Source organism: Podarcis gaigeae (assembly GCF_964106915.1).
Source record: "Podarcis gaigeae genome assembly, chromosome: 2".
Classification (NCBI taxonomy): Eukaryota; Metazoa; Chordata; class Lepidosauria; order Squamata; family Lacertidae; genus Podarcis; species Podarcis gaigeae.
Window position 1 is genome coordinate 117,961,214 of NC_139679.1, and position 19,627 is coordinate 117,980,840.

Sequence of the window (19,627 nt, forward strand, 5' to 3'; positions counted from 1 at the left end):
GGAATGTCCTAATTGCATATCGTACACCCAGAAGACCTCCCTCTGTGCATTGTTTCTGTCAATGTAGCACTTGAATGGGATGGACATGCTGTTTTCCTGGGACTCTGAAGAGCCTTCCTTGTGTGGCGGAACGTTCTCCCCCTCTCCCCAAATCTGTTATGGGTTTCCCCCTGACCTTCCCAAGCAGATCTGGGTGTGCAGGAAGGGGAGGAAGGGGACAAAGTCTCCTTGTGCTCAGGGCAGTCTTAAGCATATGCGATGCCGGGATGCAAAGATCTGCCCAGCGCTCCCCCCCCCCGCTTGCCCAGAGTTGTCGACTTTTTTTTAGGTCCACTCAGGAAACCCGAACAGAAGAGCCTGCCGCGGCGCTCCAACAGGCAGCCTCTTCTTCCCTGGACTCCGACTCTCGGACCCCGGACTCTCGGCCAGGCGCCTACGATTAAGACGGCCCTGATTGTGCTACTGCTTGCTTCCTCCTGAGGGACTTGAAATGGCCGAAGCTGGACTCACTGAGGTAAGTGGACATCTCGCTTAAGGGCAGGCTGAGGTGTTCCCTTGAGCAGGGCGAATGTAAACGATGAGCTAAGGATCAGAGTGCACCTGAGCACGTGCAGAGCGCATATGCCCCATCACTGAGCAACTTCCCAGCCCTGTTTAATTTGTCTCAACCATTTCTATACCGCTTGATTGCCATTGTCTCTAAGCAGTGCACAAAGTATTCCATACTTTGGAATGGAGTGGAAAATATAAAATAAGCCTGCTAGGATGATGATGATGTCTTCAGTAGGTTCAACAGGGAGAAGGGCCTGTCTGACCGCAACCTGGAAGGGAGTTCCATAAAATGGGGCCCACAATGGAGTGCTTTATATCCCACCTTTACGCCAAGGAGCTCCAGGTTCTCCCCTTCCTCTTATAACCCCAGAACCACCACCCTGTGAGGTGGGCTAGGCAGAGAGCCCGTGACTGGCTCAAGGTCACAAATGAGCTTCATGCCCGAGTGGGGATTTGAACCCTGGCCTCCCAGGTCCTGGTCCCACACTCTAACCACTACACTACACTGTCTGTCAGCAGCTGCTTAGGGATGGGACTGGGGGCTGTGATTTTGCAAGGCTTGGCATTGCAATATCAGGAGTGGGAGCGTGTGTTGGGGTCTTGGGCGTCCATCTTTAAATGGCGTTTTCCGGGACAGCAGAACCTGAGTGAGGAATGTTTGGCTCAACTCTACCAGACACAGATGTTGTTGAGCAAGATCTCCCTGCAAAAAAGAGTGTTTTAAAGCTATTTTTTAAGGAAATTTGCAAAAACAACCACAACACTGCTGATTCGAGCTGCCATATGTCCGGATTTTTCCAGACATTTAAACCGATTTTTTAAAATTCTGCCCAGACACTGTTTTCAAAAGACATGAAATTCTGCCCGCATGCTATTTTCAATGTGATGCTCCAGCTGGTGACCCTTAGATTGAGAGTCCAGCACTATCCAGAGGACACCCCATTTGATGCCCCCAATATACAGTACAGAATCCAGCTTGTAAATAAGGAACGTCAATGCATCAACCCTAAACACATTTATAACAGGGCAGAAGCCCCACTCAAGGCAATGGGGTTTATTTCTGACAAAGTGTAATGAAGGTGAGGCTGTATTTGCAGAGGATATTTGAAGCTGATGCCTTGTTCAATTTCTTTTGCATTTTCTTCCCGTCTTAGGTCTCCAGAGCAAGGAGCTATCCTGCCTGACGTGGATGAAGGGGTTCATTTTTTTGTCCTCTATTAATCCAACGATGCATGCATTTTCACAGCTGCATAGGGGATTGTGGGGAGAGGAAGGTTTCCTAGAATTGCAGAAATGTGAGGGACTCTGAAGGTCCTCTAGTCCCACCCCCTGCAGTGCAGGAAACATCTGCCCAACATGGGGCTCAGACCCATAACCCTGGGATTAAGAGTCTCGTCCTCTGCCAAATCAGACACCTCATATGGAAAACAAGATTGAAGGTGAGAAAATTTATTAGGACTTCTAAAAGTGTGACTGTCTCTTTAAGAAGTAAGCTGCAGAGGGAATTTTGGGGAAAGGAAAGAAAATGCAAAGGAAGAGCAACCCATATTTGGTTCTGTTATTTCTGCTGATTTTGGCTGGAATGAATCCTCTCAAAGGGCCCTTGGAAAACTGCCCAACCTGCTCTTGGCGGGTAAATGGTTTTTACGTCAGTCACTCTGGTCTGGAGAGAAACTCCTGCTGGGCCTGAGAGGCAGATTTAGTCTCCTCAGGAGATACTGAGGTGGGTTTTATAATTTCCCCCCAGACGAAAGAAAGGGAGGAGGGTCTCTCCAGAGAACGAGGCTCCTGAGAACGTGTAGAGTTCGGCTCCTGAGTCAGTGTCAGAAAAAGACACACGTCCCCCTTCATAGTCCAGTGTCACCCGGATCCTCCTGGGCTCCCAAAACAGGGACAGAGGAGAGTCATCAGGGGAACTGCAGGCCCAGTACCCGCTTTCCCACTTCTCCACAGCCCAGATCCCCCACTCAGGTCTAAAGGAGAAGTACCCCTTTCTCTCCACAGACTTCCTGGCGACCCCCAAAACCCAATCTTCCCCACTTCCCACAGTGACTTCCCAGAAATGGCTGCCTGCTGTGAATCCCTCACGTCCCAACACACAAGGCCAGTCACTGAATCTCTCAGGATTGTCAGGCAGGGCTTGAGGTTTCTCTCCCAATCTCACGCTTTTCCGATCCTCCGACAGGATGAGTTTGGGATGGGCTGTGTCTGGATCCAGAGTGACATTTGCTGTTGGGGAGAAGATGAGGGAAAGAGAAGGTTAGGCAGAGTCAGCTGAGAGACAGAAATGGACATCCTGATAATAATAATAATAAATAATAATAATAATCCCGAAAAACCCAGATTCCCTTTCAGATGAATGGGATTTCTTTGGATCACATGCAAGAGTGAGATTCCTTGCAGACTTTCAACAGAATAAATATCTTCCTTGTTTGATTTCAAATCAGTTCCCTTCACTTTCTTATATCCGATGTGTATTGTTCCTGCCCCTCCTCTCAACCCAGGCATTTTCTAAGAGGAAAAATCACCCAGGAAACCTTTTACTCATCTCTTCTGTGTTATCTAAGGGGAAAGAGGGGAGAATTGGAGGAGGCAGGAGAGGAGAGAAGCTGCTTTCCTTTGACAATCTCTGTGGGAATTGGCCTTTGGGGACCTCTGCATTGGGGTGCCTCCCCTCACTTTCGTTGGGGTCACATTCTGGGCCTCGTGCCCACAAGTGAAAATTGTGTTAAGTGGGGAGCCTGTTTATTCCTGCTCTCCATCTCTCTCACCCACTTGGTCTCTCCTTGCCTTCCTCCCTGCCATCTTGTAAGTTTAGGCCTTGCCGCCAGGGAAGAGAAGGCAGGTGGCAGGGCAATTTTACAAAGGACTGCTTATTCCATGCTTCTCTTTTGGATTTAATATAAACCATAAGACGAGTTCCCTGAGGGAAGGGGGAATAACTCAAAGGTTAGGGGCTAAGACAGCCGTGATAGGCAAGTGTAGGGTTATATTGAAAAGAACAAAAGAGGACACATTTGCCAACTTCTTCTTTTAACCATGGATCACTGACAACTCTCATTTGAAATACTCTATGTAGGCTTTCGAAGCTGTGATGTATTGCTAGTAGCAATCTTCTTAATTTTCAACAACAAAATAGCAATAATACATATTGCTCCCTTGCTTGCCACATGACAGTATTTGAGCTCATGTTCACATCTTTGTGCACAGAACAATTTATTAAACAGTTAAACATACACATATGGACTCTCCTTAAGGGCAGGGGGATGTTAACTCTAGCCCTCCGGGACTCCTTTGTCAAGATCTCGTAGCTGAGCCAGCGTCCTTTTAGTTCAGCCACAAGAGAAGGGGTTTTTTTTTTGCAGTATGTCGCTAGCTTAAGATGCTGCTCTGTTGGGATTCTCTGCTGCAGATTAGTTTAGCCAGGTGCCTTAGATCTGAGTCTTATGCTCTGTGCTTTTCCCCACAATCAAACAGTATATAAATGTTATGAAATAAAGCAAAATCTATAAAATTGAGGGGGAAACCAGGATAATAGCCTGTCTGGAAAAATAAATTTTGTGACCTGCGTGAAACACTTGAGAAGATAGAAAGAATGACAAAAGACAGCAGAGATAGTTCTGAAAATGAAATTCTTAAAGTGTGGAATTATTTGCCAAATAATTTTAAATTAATGAAAGTACTTGGGATTGCTTTCCTTACTTTGGTTGGATCATCTTATGCTTGTGAGCAGCTGTTTTCAGCTTTGAATTACATAAAATCTGACACCAGAAACAGACTAATAGATGACTTGAGTGCTGCATGTGTTGCTCTCAAACTTACAAAGTATGAGCCAAGGTTAGACAAATTATCAACATGCATACAACAGCAAAAATCACATTAATTGTTCAAAAGCTTGCCAAATACAAACTTTTACCTTTCAATAAAAAGTTGTTTCTTTTCTGAAGCTCTGTTATTGTGAATTTCTTTTAAGATCAAAGCTGTTAATGTATGAGTTGTTTTAGCGATAAATAAGTGGGTTTTGGGTTTGGGCACTTGGTCCCTAAAAGGTTTGCCACCACTGGTCTATAGGCAGAAATGGAACTCAGACTGGTGTTCAGGTTCTTCGCAGGGACAAGCTCTGCCCCCAGTTCAAGCCTTCAAACCCTCTCCCAGTTCATTCATGGGACATGGAAAGAACCCAAACGCCAGTAGAGGACTGTTTCCCAGAGTGACGCCATTGAAGGGGGTCCCAAAGTCTGCAGAACAGATGGTTCAACACCCATGAAATATCAGTCCCCATCCCTCCTGTGAAATTGTTCCTCTCCTGGAAATTTACCTTTCTGAATCTGTTCACTGAATAGCAGAGCATCTGAGGAAGCAGAAAAATGTAAAGTGTAAGGGCAACACTCTTCCACCTGAAATAAATCTCCGTACAAAAGTAACACTTCATAATGTAGCATCCTTAAATTCTAGTATAATTATTAAATAGTAGAAAAATAATTAAAAACAAGAAAATCATAGGAAGAATCTATGAAAATAACTAAAGCTTTAAAACACAGCAATCATAAAGCAAGCTTACAAATAGCAGAATAAAAACATTCAGCATGAATCCTGCTGGTATCTGAACTTTGTCCCTGAAATTGGGCTCTACATTGGAGGACTGGAGGGGAGGCAGAGCAATAGGAATCCCGTAAAAGGAGGCAGAGGGGAGATGGAGGCAGCCTTAACATCTTCCCCAAGTAAAGGGGGGGGGGAGGGAACAACTAAAAACAACATTGTAAAACGTAAGGAAGTTTGATGAGGAAGGATTGGCAGAGCTCTCAGGCAAAAGGAAGCCCTTCCTCACAAACCTTCTACAAATCTTTAAGGTTCTTTACAAGCATAATTGTTCCCTTTGTGGTTCATGTGCTCTTGCTTCCACTCTCAATGGGGGAACTCTCAGGAGATCTTGAAGGCTGAAGCCCTAGATATGGCAGCTGCAGGGGGATGTCTGAGGAGGAGACGGCTCAGGCCTTGGCTCCATGGCTGAGAAAGAAGCCTGAGCAGGAGGCAGAGGGGGAACTGGGGGCTTCTTAATGCCCTTTGACTCCATTCAGAGAAGGAGAATCTCCAAAAGGACAACCCCAGATTGTGCAGACAGGGAACCACAAGGAAAAGGAGGTTTGTATAAGCACATGGGAGGAAAAAATCCTGACTTTGCTCTACACTCTGGTTCAGGCTTTCTTTACAGGATCCAGCGTCACAATATACATGGGCCATTCTGGGGGACAGGAAATGAAGGCTGGAGCCCCAAGAGGGAAGGGATCCTGGGGTTACTCAATTCCATGCAATAAGAGCCTGGCATGTTCAGTTCTGAAGAAGTAACAGAATTCCCAGTGTGAAATCCTGGCAGCCAGTTTTCATTACCTTTCCATTGTCTCATTGTATTCTCCACAAGGTGATTTAGGTCACAGGATTCCAAGATCCTGTTCCCCAGTTCTGGAGGGAAAGCCAGTGGCTTCTCTGGACTCTCTCTTTCCTCATACCTGGTGAAAAGAAAAACAATGAATGGCCCCATTGTGGCCCCATCTCCCTAATTATTGCAGGATATTTCAATAAGACGAACAACGTGTAAGTTTATTTCCCAACAGGTTTATTTCTACCACAGATGAGACTTCAGTCCAAAACCCCCGAGGACGGCTGTCAGTGGCTTCGTAAGGATGCTCAACATCACAAGGGACAAGATGTAACCCCAAGCGACACCACCGGAGGGCTCCCATGGCTTCAAACTATGCTGCCCCCTAAGAACTTTCTGGGAAGGTGCCAGGACTTAAGAACCAAACCCCTGAGGTGGAATGCCTGCAACCCCTCCCTCCCTGAGCTTCTCCAGAGGATGTGAGGGATGTCCAAAGCTGCCCAGCGGTCAAGGAGAACAACCTCCACCCTCCCTTCACCCCCTCTCTCACCCAGGAAGGACACAACCTCATGCCCCATGGGACTCTCCCTCCAGAGGCATCAACAACTAGACTTTCACTCCCCACTCAAGACCACCTTCAGCCTCTCATGCTGGAAACGCTCCCAAGAAAAATAACCATTCTAGACCAACAGACCTTCCCTCCCTTAGTGCCCCAAAGGGGCTGAGTTACCAGAGTTGAGGGGCTTCTAGTTGGACAATTAAATCTGTTGGTACATCCTAAGCTCTTCCGAAGCATCTTTGGGACTTTCTCTTCTAGATGTTTGAAATTACCAAAAAGTCCATGAACAGAAAGTTCAAGAGAAAGAAAAGAGCCCCCATCCCTGTGTGAAGTGATGTGGGGAGGGAGGGAGGAGGCAGTTGACCTTGAACCTTGGAGGGAGAATCAGGTGGCTACAAGTTCAGAAGAGGGGGCCCTGCTTTTACCTGTGAGGATGCTGCAGGGAGTGAGTCCTCCAGTCTCCCCCCTGCAGCCCCTGGGGGGCCATGTCTGAGGTTCTTGCATCTCAGCTTCAAAGAGTGATGCTAATGGAAATGAGCCAGATCCACTTACCTCTGCAAGGTCCTTCTCACATCCTAGAGGGAAAAAGAGAAGGGAATTCACTGCACACCACAGGCCACACTAGGAAGACCCCCTCAGACCCTGCCCCTCAGATGTCGTCAGTCTGCCTGGCACATGCCAAGGTTTTGGGTAGGGATGGCGGAATCAGCCAGTTTTGGTTTCTCACAACTTTTATTTTTCCATTCTGAAATTATTAACTTTTACAATATCAAGTTCTCCACATTTCCACATCAGTTTGAAATTATTTTTAAAAATCCTTATGAAAACCCACCAGCATTTTAGGAAAATTTCGCATTTGTGGGTTCAAGAGACAATTCACACCATCTCTAGTCTTAGATTATAATTTAATAACTTTAATCCAGTTTGCATTGTGCAATTCAGATGTAAGTAAGCCTACAGGATAATCCTACTAGGGCACTGTCCTAAACTGTCTTCCATAGAAGTCCCCAAATTTCAAATGCTATTTTCCACCTGGAAATTTAAAAAGCACCTGCAGCATAAAATGCCTCCAAAGGGGTAATAAAACAACTCCGTGTTTCTTTGGGCTCACCCACATTTCTGCTTTTCCTGTGCCCAGAAAACACGAGTCCAAGTGGTTTTGCCTTTGCCCTGCCGCTTTCCCTCAGGAAAAACCTGCTCCTTAGAGCAAAATCAAAGCAAATGTCAATGCAGAGAAAACCTGGCTGAGGTTTGCTCTAATTCAGCAGTAAACAGTGGGTTTTCCTGAAGGAAAGGGGTGGGACAAGCAGCAGTCTGGATGAGTCCCTCTGTCTTGCTCTTTGGTCACTGTGACTGAGCACCATTTGGGGCCGATCTGTATCCATGGGGAAGGGGATCAACCCAGAAGTTGTGGAGGAAATGGGAAGAGAAGCTTGGTCAAGAGACCGGCTCATGTCGGAAGGAGGCCTGAACGCATCCTAGACGAAGCCCCCACAGCTGAAAGGCATTCGGAAACAAAGCATCAGCAAAGAGCGGAAGATCACCTCCCGTTCCATCAAGAACACAGGAGAATCTCTAGTCTGCATTCAGGTGAGTTAAGCATTTCAGGTCTCTCTGGTCTTCCTGTCCATAACAAACCTGACTAGAGGCTCCATCATCTCAGCCCCTGCACTCCTTGCATACATGAAAGGGGCAGCCTTCTCCTGGAGCCTTGGGCTGCTCCTGCCACCATCTTACCTGCAGGAGTTCACTCGCTGGCTGCTGACTCTTCTCCTCCATCTCCTGGATGATCCTCTCAAGAGAGGAGAGTTTCCTGGAGAGTCTGGCCAGCTGCTCATCCCTTCTCCCTGCAATCTCCTTCTCCACCTTTTCCACATGAGTCAGCAGACGTTTCTCTTGTTCTTCCAGGAACTGGCGCAGTTCTCTGAACTTCACCAAAACCTTCAGCCTCTCTTTTCCTGTTAATTTCTGCAAGAAAAGAAGCAGTCTGAGTGTGGAAGGTGATCAGCCCTCAAAACATCAGGAAGAGAATTGTGAGAATTCCACAGGGAGGACACTTCTGATTTTTCAGAGACATGAAACCTCCAGTTACTAAAGAAGTAAACCTTTAATTTGAGGGGAGGCCCTCTCCATTGCTGTTTCTGTTGACTTCTATTTTGCAGAGAGCTACAGCCTAAAGGAAGGAACTTTTTCCTAGCTATTTTGACTCAGCCATGTAATGTTCACAAAAATGTATTTATGAGGATAAAGTACGTATCAAAATATTTGTACAAGAATGTAGCCACCTTAGCATTTTATTCATTTTCATAATAAACAAACAAACAAACAAACTGATATGGAAAAAGGAGAATGGGGGTAAGTTGAAATGGGCAGATTTCCCCATCCCTCCTCAGTCCTGACGACTCTTCAAGTGCTTGTTCCCTCCCTAGTAACAAGAGAGACACTTACAAGGAGGTCTTTGCTTTCCTTTTCCAGGGCTGCTTGATAGGCCAGAATTTCCTCTCTCTCTTTCCTCAGAATCTCCAGGCGGTGGCAGATCTCTCCCTGAAAAGAAAAAGGGAAACTTAGGTTTGCTTGAGACACAGAGAGAGGAGATGAATATTATACAGGCTTCTTGGGTCCAGTGGCCTTCCTAGAACAGTGAAGTAGTTTACTAGAGGAAATAAAATTACAACCTTTTTGGGTCCCTGGCTCCCTTGACCAACTACCTTCTTTCTGCGGTGTCCCTGTGGGGCTCAGGAGCTGCCTCTCTGAGCTGCCCCACAGGAGCCTGGGACTTGTCTGTCCCTTCCCACCAGCAAGGGCCCCTCGCCAGTTTCCTTGCTTCCTCCGAGGCCGCCTCAGCTCCTGGCAGCCAAGACCCCCTGGCCAGCCCCCGAGGCACCATTCGCCAGCGGAGCTTGTAGCCAGGGCTGCTGCAACAAAGAGCTGCGCACGGCTTTGGGAGGCAGCTCTGGCATCCGAGGAGGGAGGGAAGGAAAGAGGGACAGAGGCCAGTGTTGCCAGCGGGATCCCTGAGCATCATTCAAGGCACCCCAGGTTGGCTGAAAAGCACGGCAGAACTGGGATGGGAAAGTTTTCTATTGCAACTACAGTGGTACCTCAGGTTGCAAACACTTCAGGTTACAAACTCCGCTAACCTGAAAGTACCTTATTTTTCGCTCTATAGGACGCACTTTCCCCCCTCCAAAAATTGAGGGGAAATGTGTGTGCGTCCTATGGAGCAAATGCAGGCTCCTTGGCTTCAGCGATAGCATCGCTAAGCCTCTGAAGTGCAGAGGGAGCACTCCCTCCATGTTCCAAAGGCTTTGCGTTGCTTTCACTGAAGCCTGGAGAGCGAGAGGCGTTGGTGCGCACCAACCCCTCTCACTTTCCAGGCTTCAGGGATAGCCACGCGCAGCCCCTCTGGCAGGGAGAGGTTGCGTGGGGCTAAAGAGGAATCCAAAACAGCCAGCGGGATGGATCCCTCTGGCTGCCTTGGCTTGTGCCATAGCCACGCGCAACCCCTCCGGCAGAGAGAGGTTGCGCGCATCCTGTACGCTGCTCTTTGGGGCTGGGGGGGGGAATAATATTATTTTTCTTGATTTCCCCCCCTAAACACTGGGTGCGCCCTATGGTCCGGTGCGCCCTATGGAGCGAAAAATCTGGTAGTACCTTGGGTTGAGAACTTTACCTCAGGATGAGAACGGAAATCGCGCGCCAGCAGGTTAAGAACAGACCTCCGGAACAAATTAAGTTCTTAACCCAAGGTACCACTGTAACTAGTCTGGAGAGGAGCAAAGGCAGCCATGTTTGCTCCTTTGAACTTCTCTGAGGAAAGTCCCAGCCTGACTTCTCATCTTGAGGTCCCAGGGAGAAGTGCGAAGAGGAGGAAGAGGAGGAGGAAGGGCTAAGGCAGGGTCCAGAATGAGGATTTTATTTCTTATATACAGTATAATAGCACAGGTCCAATTCTGAGTTGTCATGGAAAAGTTATCTTTCCCCCTAGTCTTTGCAGATGCTACTCTAAACCACGAGTCCTTTGCCATTTGGGATGGGAGGAGATCCTCAGCCCCCCCCCAAACCTGGTACGCAGGCTAAGACCCTACCTGCCCGCGGACTGTCTTGCCAGAATGGTGCATGCTCTAGTTATCTCCCGCTTGGACTACTGCAACGCGCTCTACGTGGGGCTACCTCTGAAGGTGACCGGGAAACTGCAATTAATCCAGAATGCGGAAGCTAGACTGGTGACTGGGAGTGGCCGCCGGGAACACATAACACCAGTTCTGAGAAATCTGCATTGGCTCCCAGTACGTTTCCGAGCACAATTCAAAGTGTTGGTGCTGACCTTTAAAGCCCTAAACAGCCTCAGTCCTGTATACCTGAAGGAGCGTCTCCACCCCCATCATTCAGCCTGGACACTGAGGTCCAGCTCCGAGGGCCTTCTGGTGGTTTCCTCATTGCGAGAAGTGAGGCTACAGGGAACCAGGCAGAGGGCCTTCTCGGTAGTGGCACCTGCCTTGTGGAACGCCCTCCCATCAGATGTCAAATAGATAAACAACTACCTGACATTCAGAAGACATCTTAAGGCAGCCCTGTTCAGGGAAGTTTTTAATATTTAATGCTGTACTGTTTTTAACACTTGATTGGGAGCCGCCCAGAGTGGCTGGAGAAACTCAGCCAGATGGGCGGGGTATAAATAATAAATTATTATTATTATTATTATTATTATTATTATTATTATTATTATTATTATTATTCTGGCCCAATCACCTTCTGCGGGCGGTCCAGGAATCGGCGTGTTTTTACATGAGTAGAATGTGTCCTTTTATTTAAAATGCATCTCTGGGTTATTTGTGGGGCATAGGAATTTGTTCATTACCCCCCCTACCACTGAAAAAATATAGTTCGGCCCCCCACAAGGTCTGAGGGACAGTGGACCGGCCCCTTGCTGAAAAAGTTTGCTGACTCCTGCTTTAAAGATTCAGGACTGACATGAGAAGGGACTTCTTCACACGCTGCATCGTTAAACAGTGGGATCTGCTGCCACAAAAACTAATTAAGGTCACAAATTTGGCTGGCCTTAGAACAAGTTCATGGAGGATGACTCTGTTTTCCACCTTTGCTCTTGGGGGGGGGGCGATGCCTCTGAATGCCCATTACTGAGAATCACAAGTGGGGAGCGTGTTGTCGGCCCTCCGGGAGGACAGGATGTTGGACTGTAGGCCTTTGGCCTGTTCCAGCAGAGCTCTTTTTGCATCCTTATAAAGTTAGAGAGACTCCCTTCAGGAATATGTGGCAGGTGTAAAAGTAAAGGTAAAGCGACCTCCTGACCATTAGGTCCAGTCATGGCCGACTCTGGGGTTGCGGCGCTCATCTCGCTTTACTGGCCGAGGGAGCCAGCGTATAGCTTCCGGGTCATGTGGCCAGCAGGACTAAGCCGCTTCTGGCGAACCGGAGCAGCGCACAGAAACGCTGTTTACCTTCCCGCCAGAGCGGTACCTATTTATCTATTTGCACTTTGACGTGCTTTCGAACTGCTAGGTTGGCAGGAGCAGGGACCGTGTAGACAGTGATAATCAGGATCCCCTGATAACTGTAATTGTTCAGTGTGGATCACTGAAGTTTCCTGATAATGCAGAAGTTCACCCCCCCCCCCAATTATTTGTGGAACAAACAGCCATGTTTGCTCACTTGGCCAAGTCATCAGGGGGTTGTGAAGAGGCAAGATTCATTGGGAGTCCTTAGGCTAGGAGGTGTTTTGGGCTCAGAGGACAGTCAGCCTTATTGCCTCTCTGTAAAAAAAAGAAGAATGTTAAATCCATGTCTGATTAAAAGAGCAGCGACTGTCCCTACGGAGTCTGGATAAGGAGAGCTCAAGTGATCAGTCACATGTAGCTCAGTAATGAAGAAGCCATGAAGGATTTTAAGCCTGCTCGCCAGTAATGTAAACCCTACACCAATCCCGATTGGAGACCCTGACACTGTTGGCTGTCACCTTGTGTGCCTCCTTCCGGCAACTCCTGGAGCCAAGCTGGTGCCAAACGTCTTTCTCTGCTTTCCTTTGGAGGACATCAGTGAGGCTTGTCATCTGGGCAGCCCAGGACCTCCAGACACACTGCCCAGGCTTGCGCCCCAATGAGATCACTTTGGTGCTGCTGTTGTAAACAAAATCTGCCCTTCTTCCCTTATGGGGTATCCAAGAGCCCGTATAGATAAGGAATCTATCTATACGGTGGGTTCTCTATCAGTAGGAGAAAATAGCAGAGGCCAACCAGAGAATATTGAGAAACAAAGCAGCTAGTAAGCTTGATCTTTATTAAAGCTGTTGCAGCAGGGTGCTCCCCTCACACGCAGGAGGACGGAGGAGGACCCAGAACAAAGTGAGGCATCTGATCAAGGCCTGTATTTTAAAATGAGCTTAAAGATATATTTGCAAATGTTTCATGCCAGGCAAGAAACCAGCTGGCTAAGTCCTTTTTTCAGTTGTTTATCTTTCTGCTCTCCTGGACAAGGGCCCCCCTGATTTATAGCAGTAGCAGGAGACAAGTTTCTCAAAGTCATAAAAGGGAATTACAGGCTGGGAGCAAATGTTACACTGACCCTACATATTACAGAATACAATCAAGCTGCAAAAACACTAATTAAGAGTTGGTAAATAGTAAGATTTATTGTTTAAATACCATGTGCCTCCCATCAGACCCTAGCCATATTTTCCTAAGGTTTAAGGCAATAAATTTTGGGGAGAGCTAATGGGAAAAGCAGCTGGCTGGGAAAGGGGGGTGTAATTTGAAGAGGCTTTTTTTAAAGCTGTTTTTTTACTGAGTTCCTTTTACTTTGCAAAGGCCTTTTCTTCTAAAAAGCTATTTATGTTATGTATGAAATTTGTTGGCTTAATGTAATTAGGCAAAGGATTTAGAAAGTAAGAAATGTTAGATTCTTATTTCATTGGTGGTGTGTGAGAATGTGAACCCAAGATCTCTGTTTAGATAGAATTTAATACCACGAGCCATTTGTTTTAGCCATTTGTTTTGGAATGCAGGGGCAACAGGGGCAAAAGGTGATCTGGTAATTAAGGTGCCTTGTCGAGGCAAATGTAAGATATATGGCTACTTGTCTGCCATTTGTGGATAGAAGGAAATATAGCTCTTTGTCTCCCATAAAAGGTAATAGGAAATGGGTGTATCTTTTATGATTGGTTCTAGCAAACAGCCAATAGGAATTTCAACCAGGTTGATTGGAGGCAGCCAAAGGAGGAGCAAGGGGCCTGGGCTGAGGAAATATAAGTGCTGGCCATCAGGGCTGGAGGGGGCAGAGCTTTGGTAACCATATACCACTGTGCCTATCATTTATTTGTCTGACAAATAAATTATTATTTTAATTTCTCTATTGCTGCGTAGAATATTTAATTCCAGCTAAGCGTTAACCAAAGGCAGGGTGCTACAAAAGGTGTGCCCACCCTTATATAGACATTTTAAATTCCCTGCCCTGGAGCTCAAGACCACCCCTCCATACATCATACATCCATCACGGAAAAGGTGGTCTACAACAGAAATTTGAATGTTGTTGTTTTTCCTGTCTGCCAGGTTATCTGATAATGCCTTATCTGATTGCCTTTCCTAGTATTCTGCCCATTCCTTTGAGATGGTGATTACCCAGTTCCTGGGACAATGGGAAGGTTCCCTCACCCCCTCCCTCCTTGCAGAGAAAACATTTGGCCAGTTTGGGAGTCAAAATGGTTTCAGGACAGTCCTCCTGTGCTGCTCCAGACATGTGGTCCACACATCCATGTACATGCCTGGTTGGTACATTTATGAACATTTATTATATTTATAAGACCTTAATTTTTTTATTACACTGCAATCACAGCAGAAAATGGAGAGGCACTCCATTGTCTCTCAAGACAGATGCTGACAACAACATTCATAGGTTCTTAATTTGTTGGCCCACATTTGGCCCATTACGGCCTCCAGGCAACCAGATCAACTCATTACACGCATCGTATTATATATTTTTATTATCTAGGTTGTTCAACAAAATTTAAATACCGCTTAATTGAAAGAAATAAAAAATCTCTAGGCAATTTGCATAAAATATCTGCAAGAGGGAAGCGAAAAAACCAAGACTTAAAAGAATAATATTATCTATAGAATAAGAGCAAGAAGAACATACATTCATGAAGAAGATTGGAAACTGTTTATTGAGTATATGGAAAATAGTTGTGTACGGCAGCATTAAGATAAATTCAACAGAGTAAATGATTCTTTATGGATATAATAGTGGAAAATTGATTTGAATGATTATTGTAAAATATGCAGGGATGTAAGATATGTAAAATGAACCATCGAAAGAGAAGAAGGGAAGTCATTGGATATTTCCAGGTTTGCAAAATGTTTATTTGAAATTGTAAAACAAAAAAGATTATAATAAGAATTATTATAAAAATTGAAGAAGAATAATAATAATAATATTAAAACAGATAAACAGGGTTGTCGTTGTTTTAAACGGAACCAAAAAGGCATAATGAAATTACATTTCTGATTAAGGCTTGCCTAAACAAAAACTAGGGTGTGGGTGGCGCTGTAGTCTAAACCACAGAGCCTAGGGCCTCCCAATCAGAAGGTCGGCGGTTCGAATCCCCAAAACGGGGTGAGCTCCCGTTGCTCTGTCCCAGCTCCTGCCAACCTAGCAGCTCAAAAGCATGTCAAAGTGCAAGTAGATAAATAGGTACCACTCCGGCGGGAAGGTAAACGGCGTTTCCATGCGCTGCTCTGGTTCTCCAGAAGCGGCTTAGTCATGCTGGCCACATGACCTGGAAACTGTACGCCGGCTCCCTCGGCCAGTAAAGCGAGATGAGCGCCGCAACCCCAGAGTTGTCTGCTACTGAACCTAACGATCAGGGGTCCCTTTACCTTAAACAAAAACTATATTTAAAAAGCTGACACCACTAATAATGCAAGCAAAGTTGTTGTTGTTTAGTCGTTTAGTCGTGTCCGACTCTTTGTGACCCCATGGACCAGAGCACGGCAGGCACTCCTGTCTTCCACTGCCTCCCGCAGTTTGGTCAGACTCATGTTGGTAGCTTCCAGAACACTGTCCAACCATCTCGTCCTCTGTCGTCCCCTTCTCCTTGTGCCCTCCATCTTTGTTGTTGTTTAATGCAAGCAAAGAGTTTCAGATAAATGGGTGCTGACACACTAAGATATCAATTCCTCGCACAACAAACAAACATTGCAGAACAAACAAGCATTTGCAAAATTCCTTGCAGAACAAGCAAGCATTTGCAAAATTCCCCCCCAAATAAGAGATTTGTTTGTTTACTAATCATCATCATCATCAGATAGCGCGTTGATTCCAAACCAATGTGCATGCCGTACTACAATTCCCAGAAGCCCTTGCCTTCCAAGGGGCCGGGAGGCGCGGGGACTACAATTCCCAGCATGCCTGGGCCTTTCCTACTGGCGGGCTCCCTCCCTCCCTTGCCTTGCCCAGCTTCGGAGCACAAAGGCAGGTGGCGGGGAAGCGCTGGAGATGCAAAGGGGGTCCTGCCTGCTCCGGATGGGTCCTGGCGCCGGTGAGTTGCAGCTGGAAGGGGAGGAACGGGGGGCGAGGAGAATTGCAAGCTCCTGTGCCAGGTTGCCAGCTTCTTCGATCAGCCTCTGCTCCTGTGCTCCTGCTGCAGCAGCAGGCTGGGGCTGCTGGAAGTTGAGTGCGTTTTATTTCCCCGGCGTGGAAAGCTTCCCTTGCTTTAAAGATTATTTGCAGAAACACTGTAAAATTGTTGAATGCTAAAATGAGGTTGGAATGAAATGAAGTGGTTTTTAGCAATCAGGCTAATGAATATGTAAAAATGGATTGAAGATTGAGGATAATATAATGTAACTATAATTTGTCAAGAGTAAGGGTTAAGATAAAACAAGGAAGGAAAGGATTTGCTGAATTAACTATCTGAATTGGAATGCAAAGAAGGGAGGTGTGGGGAGGTCATGGGAACAAGCAAATGAACTGTAAGATATAGAAAGAGGGATTTATTTTTAACTGTTTTTTTATTTCTTTTATGTAACTGTTTTTGCTTTTTTCTGTATGTTCGTTTTTTCTTATTTCATGTTTTTCTTTTTGTACCCTATTGGAAACTTTAATAAATATCATTTTTTTTAAAAAAGGGAAAAAGGAAAGCTTCCATTGCTGATTTCTGAAGACCAGCCTGCTTTTAAAAGGCAGAAAAACAAGGCAGGACATTCCTCTGTCCGTATCTGGGCCTTAACTTGGAAAAGAGGGAGATGTTTTAATCTGTTCCAGCAAAACAAGGTGCACGCAAAATTTGGAGGTGGCATAGAAACCCAACTGGTTGTTTTTTTATTAAAGTAACTTTTTATTGGATTTTATAAACAAGGATCATAGGAATAATGAATGGTATAGTTGAAAAGACCAGGTCTTTTAATGTCATTTGTACATCGCAAAAATAGCACGATAAATTTGCAAGAATATCTGCAACACATGATTCATTATTAGTGGTCAATGTACAAGTCCTTGGTTTAAACCAGGCACCCCCCAACTTGGCCCGCCAGATGTTTTGGGACTACAGTTCCCGTCATCCCTGACCACTGGTCCTGTTAGCTAGGGATGATGGGAGTTGTAGTCCCAAAACATCTGGTTAAATAAACCAAGTGGAGTGGACTAAATAAAAATAGCAAGTGGAAACAGGATAGAACTGCTCGGCTCTGTTTTGTTGAAAGCTTGTAAACCCAGCTGTTTTTAAGGTGCCACAAGAAAGTATGAATTCTTTTTTCCCAGTTTCCAATTCCCACATACGGTTGTATATTGCTGTTATATACTGTAATATACAGTTCTTACAGAACCGTTTATAAATGTGGCAGCTGATTTAGTCATACTGAATACATCCATAATTCACTGCTTTCATGAAAATGTAGAGGACTGAGTTTTTGATTCTCTCTCCCACCCTGCCCCAAAATCAAATATCACTTTGAAATTTGCAAAATACTTTTTGAGAGATTCAGTTTTCACAAATAGGGAGAGAGGGCTGTTGCACTGAGGTTCTGCTCGTGGGCTTCCCATTGCGTTTTCCAGTTCGGCCACTGTGAGAACAGAATATGGCCTGATCCAGTAAGGGGCATATTCTTGCATATTCTTAATCCATAAAATGCAGCTCAGTTCCCCTAACCTGCAAATAACAGAAATCTTTTTTTTTAAAAGATCCCTCAGAGTACCGAATGACGTCCTCAGTTGAACCTGGATCTCCCCCTTTTTCCGAAGGGAGAGGAGAAAATACTCTGGTGGAGTCAGCTCAGGTAGGAAATTTTTAGATGAGGATAGGGAAAACCGTGAAGCCGGCCAGTGCCTCTGCAGAGCTCCATCCTTATTTCAGAAATAATAATAATAATAACAATAATAATAATAATAATTTATTATTTATTTATTCCCCAGCCACTCTGGGCGGTTTCCAACAAAACACTAAAATACAATAACTTATTATATATTAAAAGCTTCCCTAAACAGGGCTACCTTCAGATGTTGTTATATATCGTGATATAGCTGCTGATATATCACAGTGTTGGAAACCAGATGATCGCCCAGCCCTACCGTTTGACTCTTCACAGTTCCATCCTGATTTAAGTCATCGTGATATATTGGTATATCACGTAGTTCCAGTGGCGTAGCGTGGGTTGTCAGCACCGGGGCAAGGCAAGTAATTTGTGCCCCCTAACCCGTGGATTTGCGCACCCTAACCCTAACCCCCAGATGTTGCACCCGGTGCGGCCGGCCCCCCCTGCACCCCCCACGCTACGCCACTGCGTAGTTCAGCTGGTGATGTGTGTTGAAAACCAGATATCGCCCAGCCCTACTCCCAGGGTTCTTTTGGGGGAGCAGTGCACCTTTAAATGTATGATGCTTACATAGACTTGAAGTATGACGGGACAGTATTTTCCTGAGGGCAAAATATGGACTTGGATGGTCCAGGGCAGGCCAAATGGGCCACACAGCTCTGTCCTGCAACGACATGCCAAGACTCCTTGGCATCTGCCCACTGAAGCACCTTGTCTCACTGCTTGACAGTAGGGCTGGCGCTGAACGAAAACAGGAAAGGCTGGTAGAGAGAGGAGGGGAGGGAAGAAAGAGAGGAAGGCGTATAAATTTATAAGGGGTGCCTTCTAAGCAAAGTACTTTTATATAATAATAATAATAATAATAATAATAATAATAATTTGTACCCCGCCCATCTGGCTGGGCCTCCCCAGACACTCTGGGCGGCTTCCAGCAAAGATTAAAAATACATTAAAATGTCACATATTAAAAACTTCCCAGAACAAGGCTGCCTTCAGATGTCTTCTAAATGTCAGGTAGTTGTTTATCTCTTCGACATCTGATAGGAGGCTGTTTTATGGTCAGCTAAGTGTAGAATGCGGCACATGTCATTTGGGCGGCGTCTGCACTATGCATTTAAAGCTGTATCATACCACTTTAAACTGTTATGTCTTCCCCAAAGGATCCTGGGAACTCTAGTTTGTTAAGGACGCAGACAGCTGCAAGGAGACCCCAGTTCTCTTCCCAGAGCTGCACTTCCCAGACTGGTTTAACAAGCAACCCCAGGAAACACTGGGAACTGCTGATCTGTGAGGAAAATAAGTGTCTCCAGGGACTCGGGTGGCGCTGTGGTATAAGCCACAGAGTCTAGGGCTTGCTGATCAGAAGGTCGGCGGTTCGAATCCCCGCGACGGGGTGAGCTCCTGGTACTTGGTCTCTGCTCCTTCCATCTAGCAGTTTGAAAGCACGTCAAAGTGCACGTAGATAAAGAGGTACCGCTCCAGCGGGAAAGTAAACGGCGTTTCCGTGCGCTGCTCTGGTTTGCCAGAAGTGGCTTAGTCATGCTGGCCACATGACCCAGAAGCTGTACACCGGCTCCCTCGGCCTATAGAGCGAGATGAACATGCAAATCCAGAGTCGTCCGCGACTGGACCTAACGGTCAGGGGTCCCTTTACCTTTAATAATTGAGGTTGCCATGAAGCTCACAGGCTGATCTGGTGCCAGTCCTTGCGTCTCAGCCGTTTAACCTACCTCGCAGGGCTTTTTTGAGGAAGAATTGAGAAGCGGGGGAACCGTGTCTGCCACCTCGGGTCCCTCAGATTTTGCTTTGTTCTTG

At 46.1% G+C, this 19,627-nt stretch overlaps 4 protein-coding genes across 10 annotated transcripts in view; 2 read left to right on the top strand and 2 right to left on the bottom strand.

Moving 5' to 3' along the window:
• LOC310837236 (uncharacterized protein) overlaps positions 1-19,627 on the bottom strand; it is a 501,393-nt gene that overhangs the window by 241,996 nt on the left and 239,770 nt on the right. The window lies entirely within an intron of this gene.
• The window catches only part of LOC310837598 (uncharacterized protein), a 202,246-nt gene that overhangs the window by 146,232 nt on the left and 36,387 nt on the right, over positions 1-19,627 (top strand). The gene's annotated exons all lie outside the window — the stretch shown is intronic.
• The window catches only part of LOC310837271 (tigger transposable element-derived protein 1-like), a 28,306-nt gene that overhangs the window by 1,449 nt on the left and 7,230 nt on the right, over positions 1-19,627 (top strand). The window contains exons 1-3 of one of the 3 annotated variants that reach the window (XM_083723544.1): positions 15,338-15,434; positions 15,640-16,041; positions 17,682-17,776. In XM_083723544.1, the coding sequence (XP_083579670.1) occupies positions 15,999-16,041; positions 17,682-17,776 (138 nt within the window). In that variant the 5' untranslated portion in view covers positions 15,338-15,434; positions 15,640-15,998. Of the gene's footprint in view, positions 1-15,337; positions 15,435-15,639; positions 16,042-17,592; positions 17,777-19,627 lie in introns of those variants that run through there. The other 2 variants (XM_083723543.1, XM_083723545.1) reach the window with 2 other exon arrangements.
• LOC310837972 (butyrophilin subfamily 1 member A1-like) lies at positions 1,982-9,160 on the bottom strand. Of its 2 annotated transcripts, XM_083725249.1 has the most exons (6): positions 8,937-9,160; positions 8,226-8,456; positions 7,041-7,063; positions 5,941-6,059; positions 4,871-4,903; positions 1,982-2,781 (listed from the first exon to the last, which is right to left on the bottom strand). In XM_083725249.1, the coding sequence occupies exons 2-6, from the start codon at positions 8,265-8,267 to the stop codon at positions 2,261-2,263; spliced, it is 738 nt and encodes a 245-aa protein (XP_083581375.1). In that variant the 5' UTR covers positions 8,268-8,456; positions 8,937-9,160; the 3' UTR covers positions 1,982-2,260. The 2 variants fall into 2 exon arrangements, with proteins under 2 accessions (XP_083581375.1, XP_083581376.1); XM_083725250.1 differs by lacking the exon at positions 4,871-4,903 and having other exon boundaries at positions 8,937-9,159.

What these genes read in the sequence shown, in the direction of transcription:
- LOC310837972 (XM_083725249.1), bottom strand. Translation starts at nt 8,267, where the DNA reads ATGGAGGAGAAGAGTCAGCAGCCAGCGAGTGAACTCCTGCAG. An exon ending in CAGCGAGTGAACTCCTGCAG is followed by an intron (nt 7,064 to 8,225) that starts GTAAGATGGTGG and finishes TTTTCCCTCTAG; the next exon opens with GATGTGAGAAGGACCTTGCA. An exon ending in GTGAGAAGGACCTTGCAGAG is followed by an intron (nt 6,060 to 7,040) that starts GTAAGTGGATCT and finishes TCTTTTCACCAG; the next exon opens with GTATGAGGAAAGAGAGAGTC.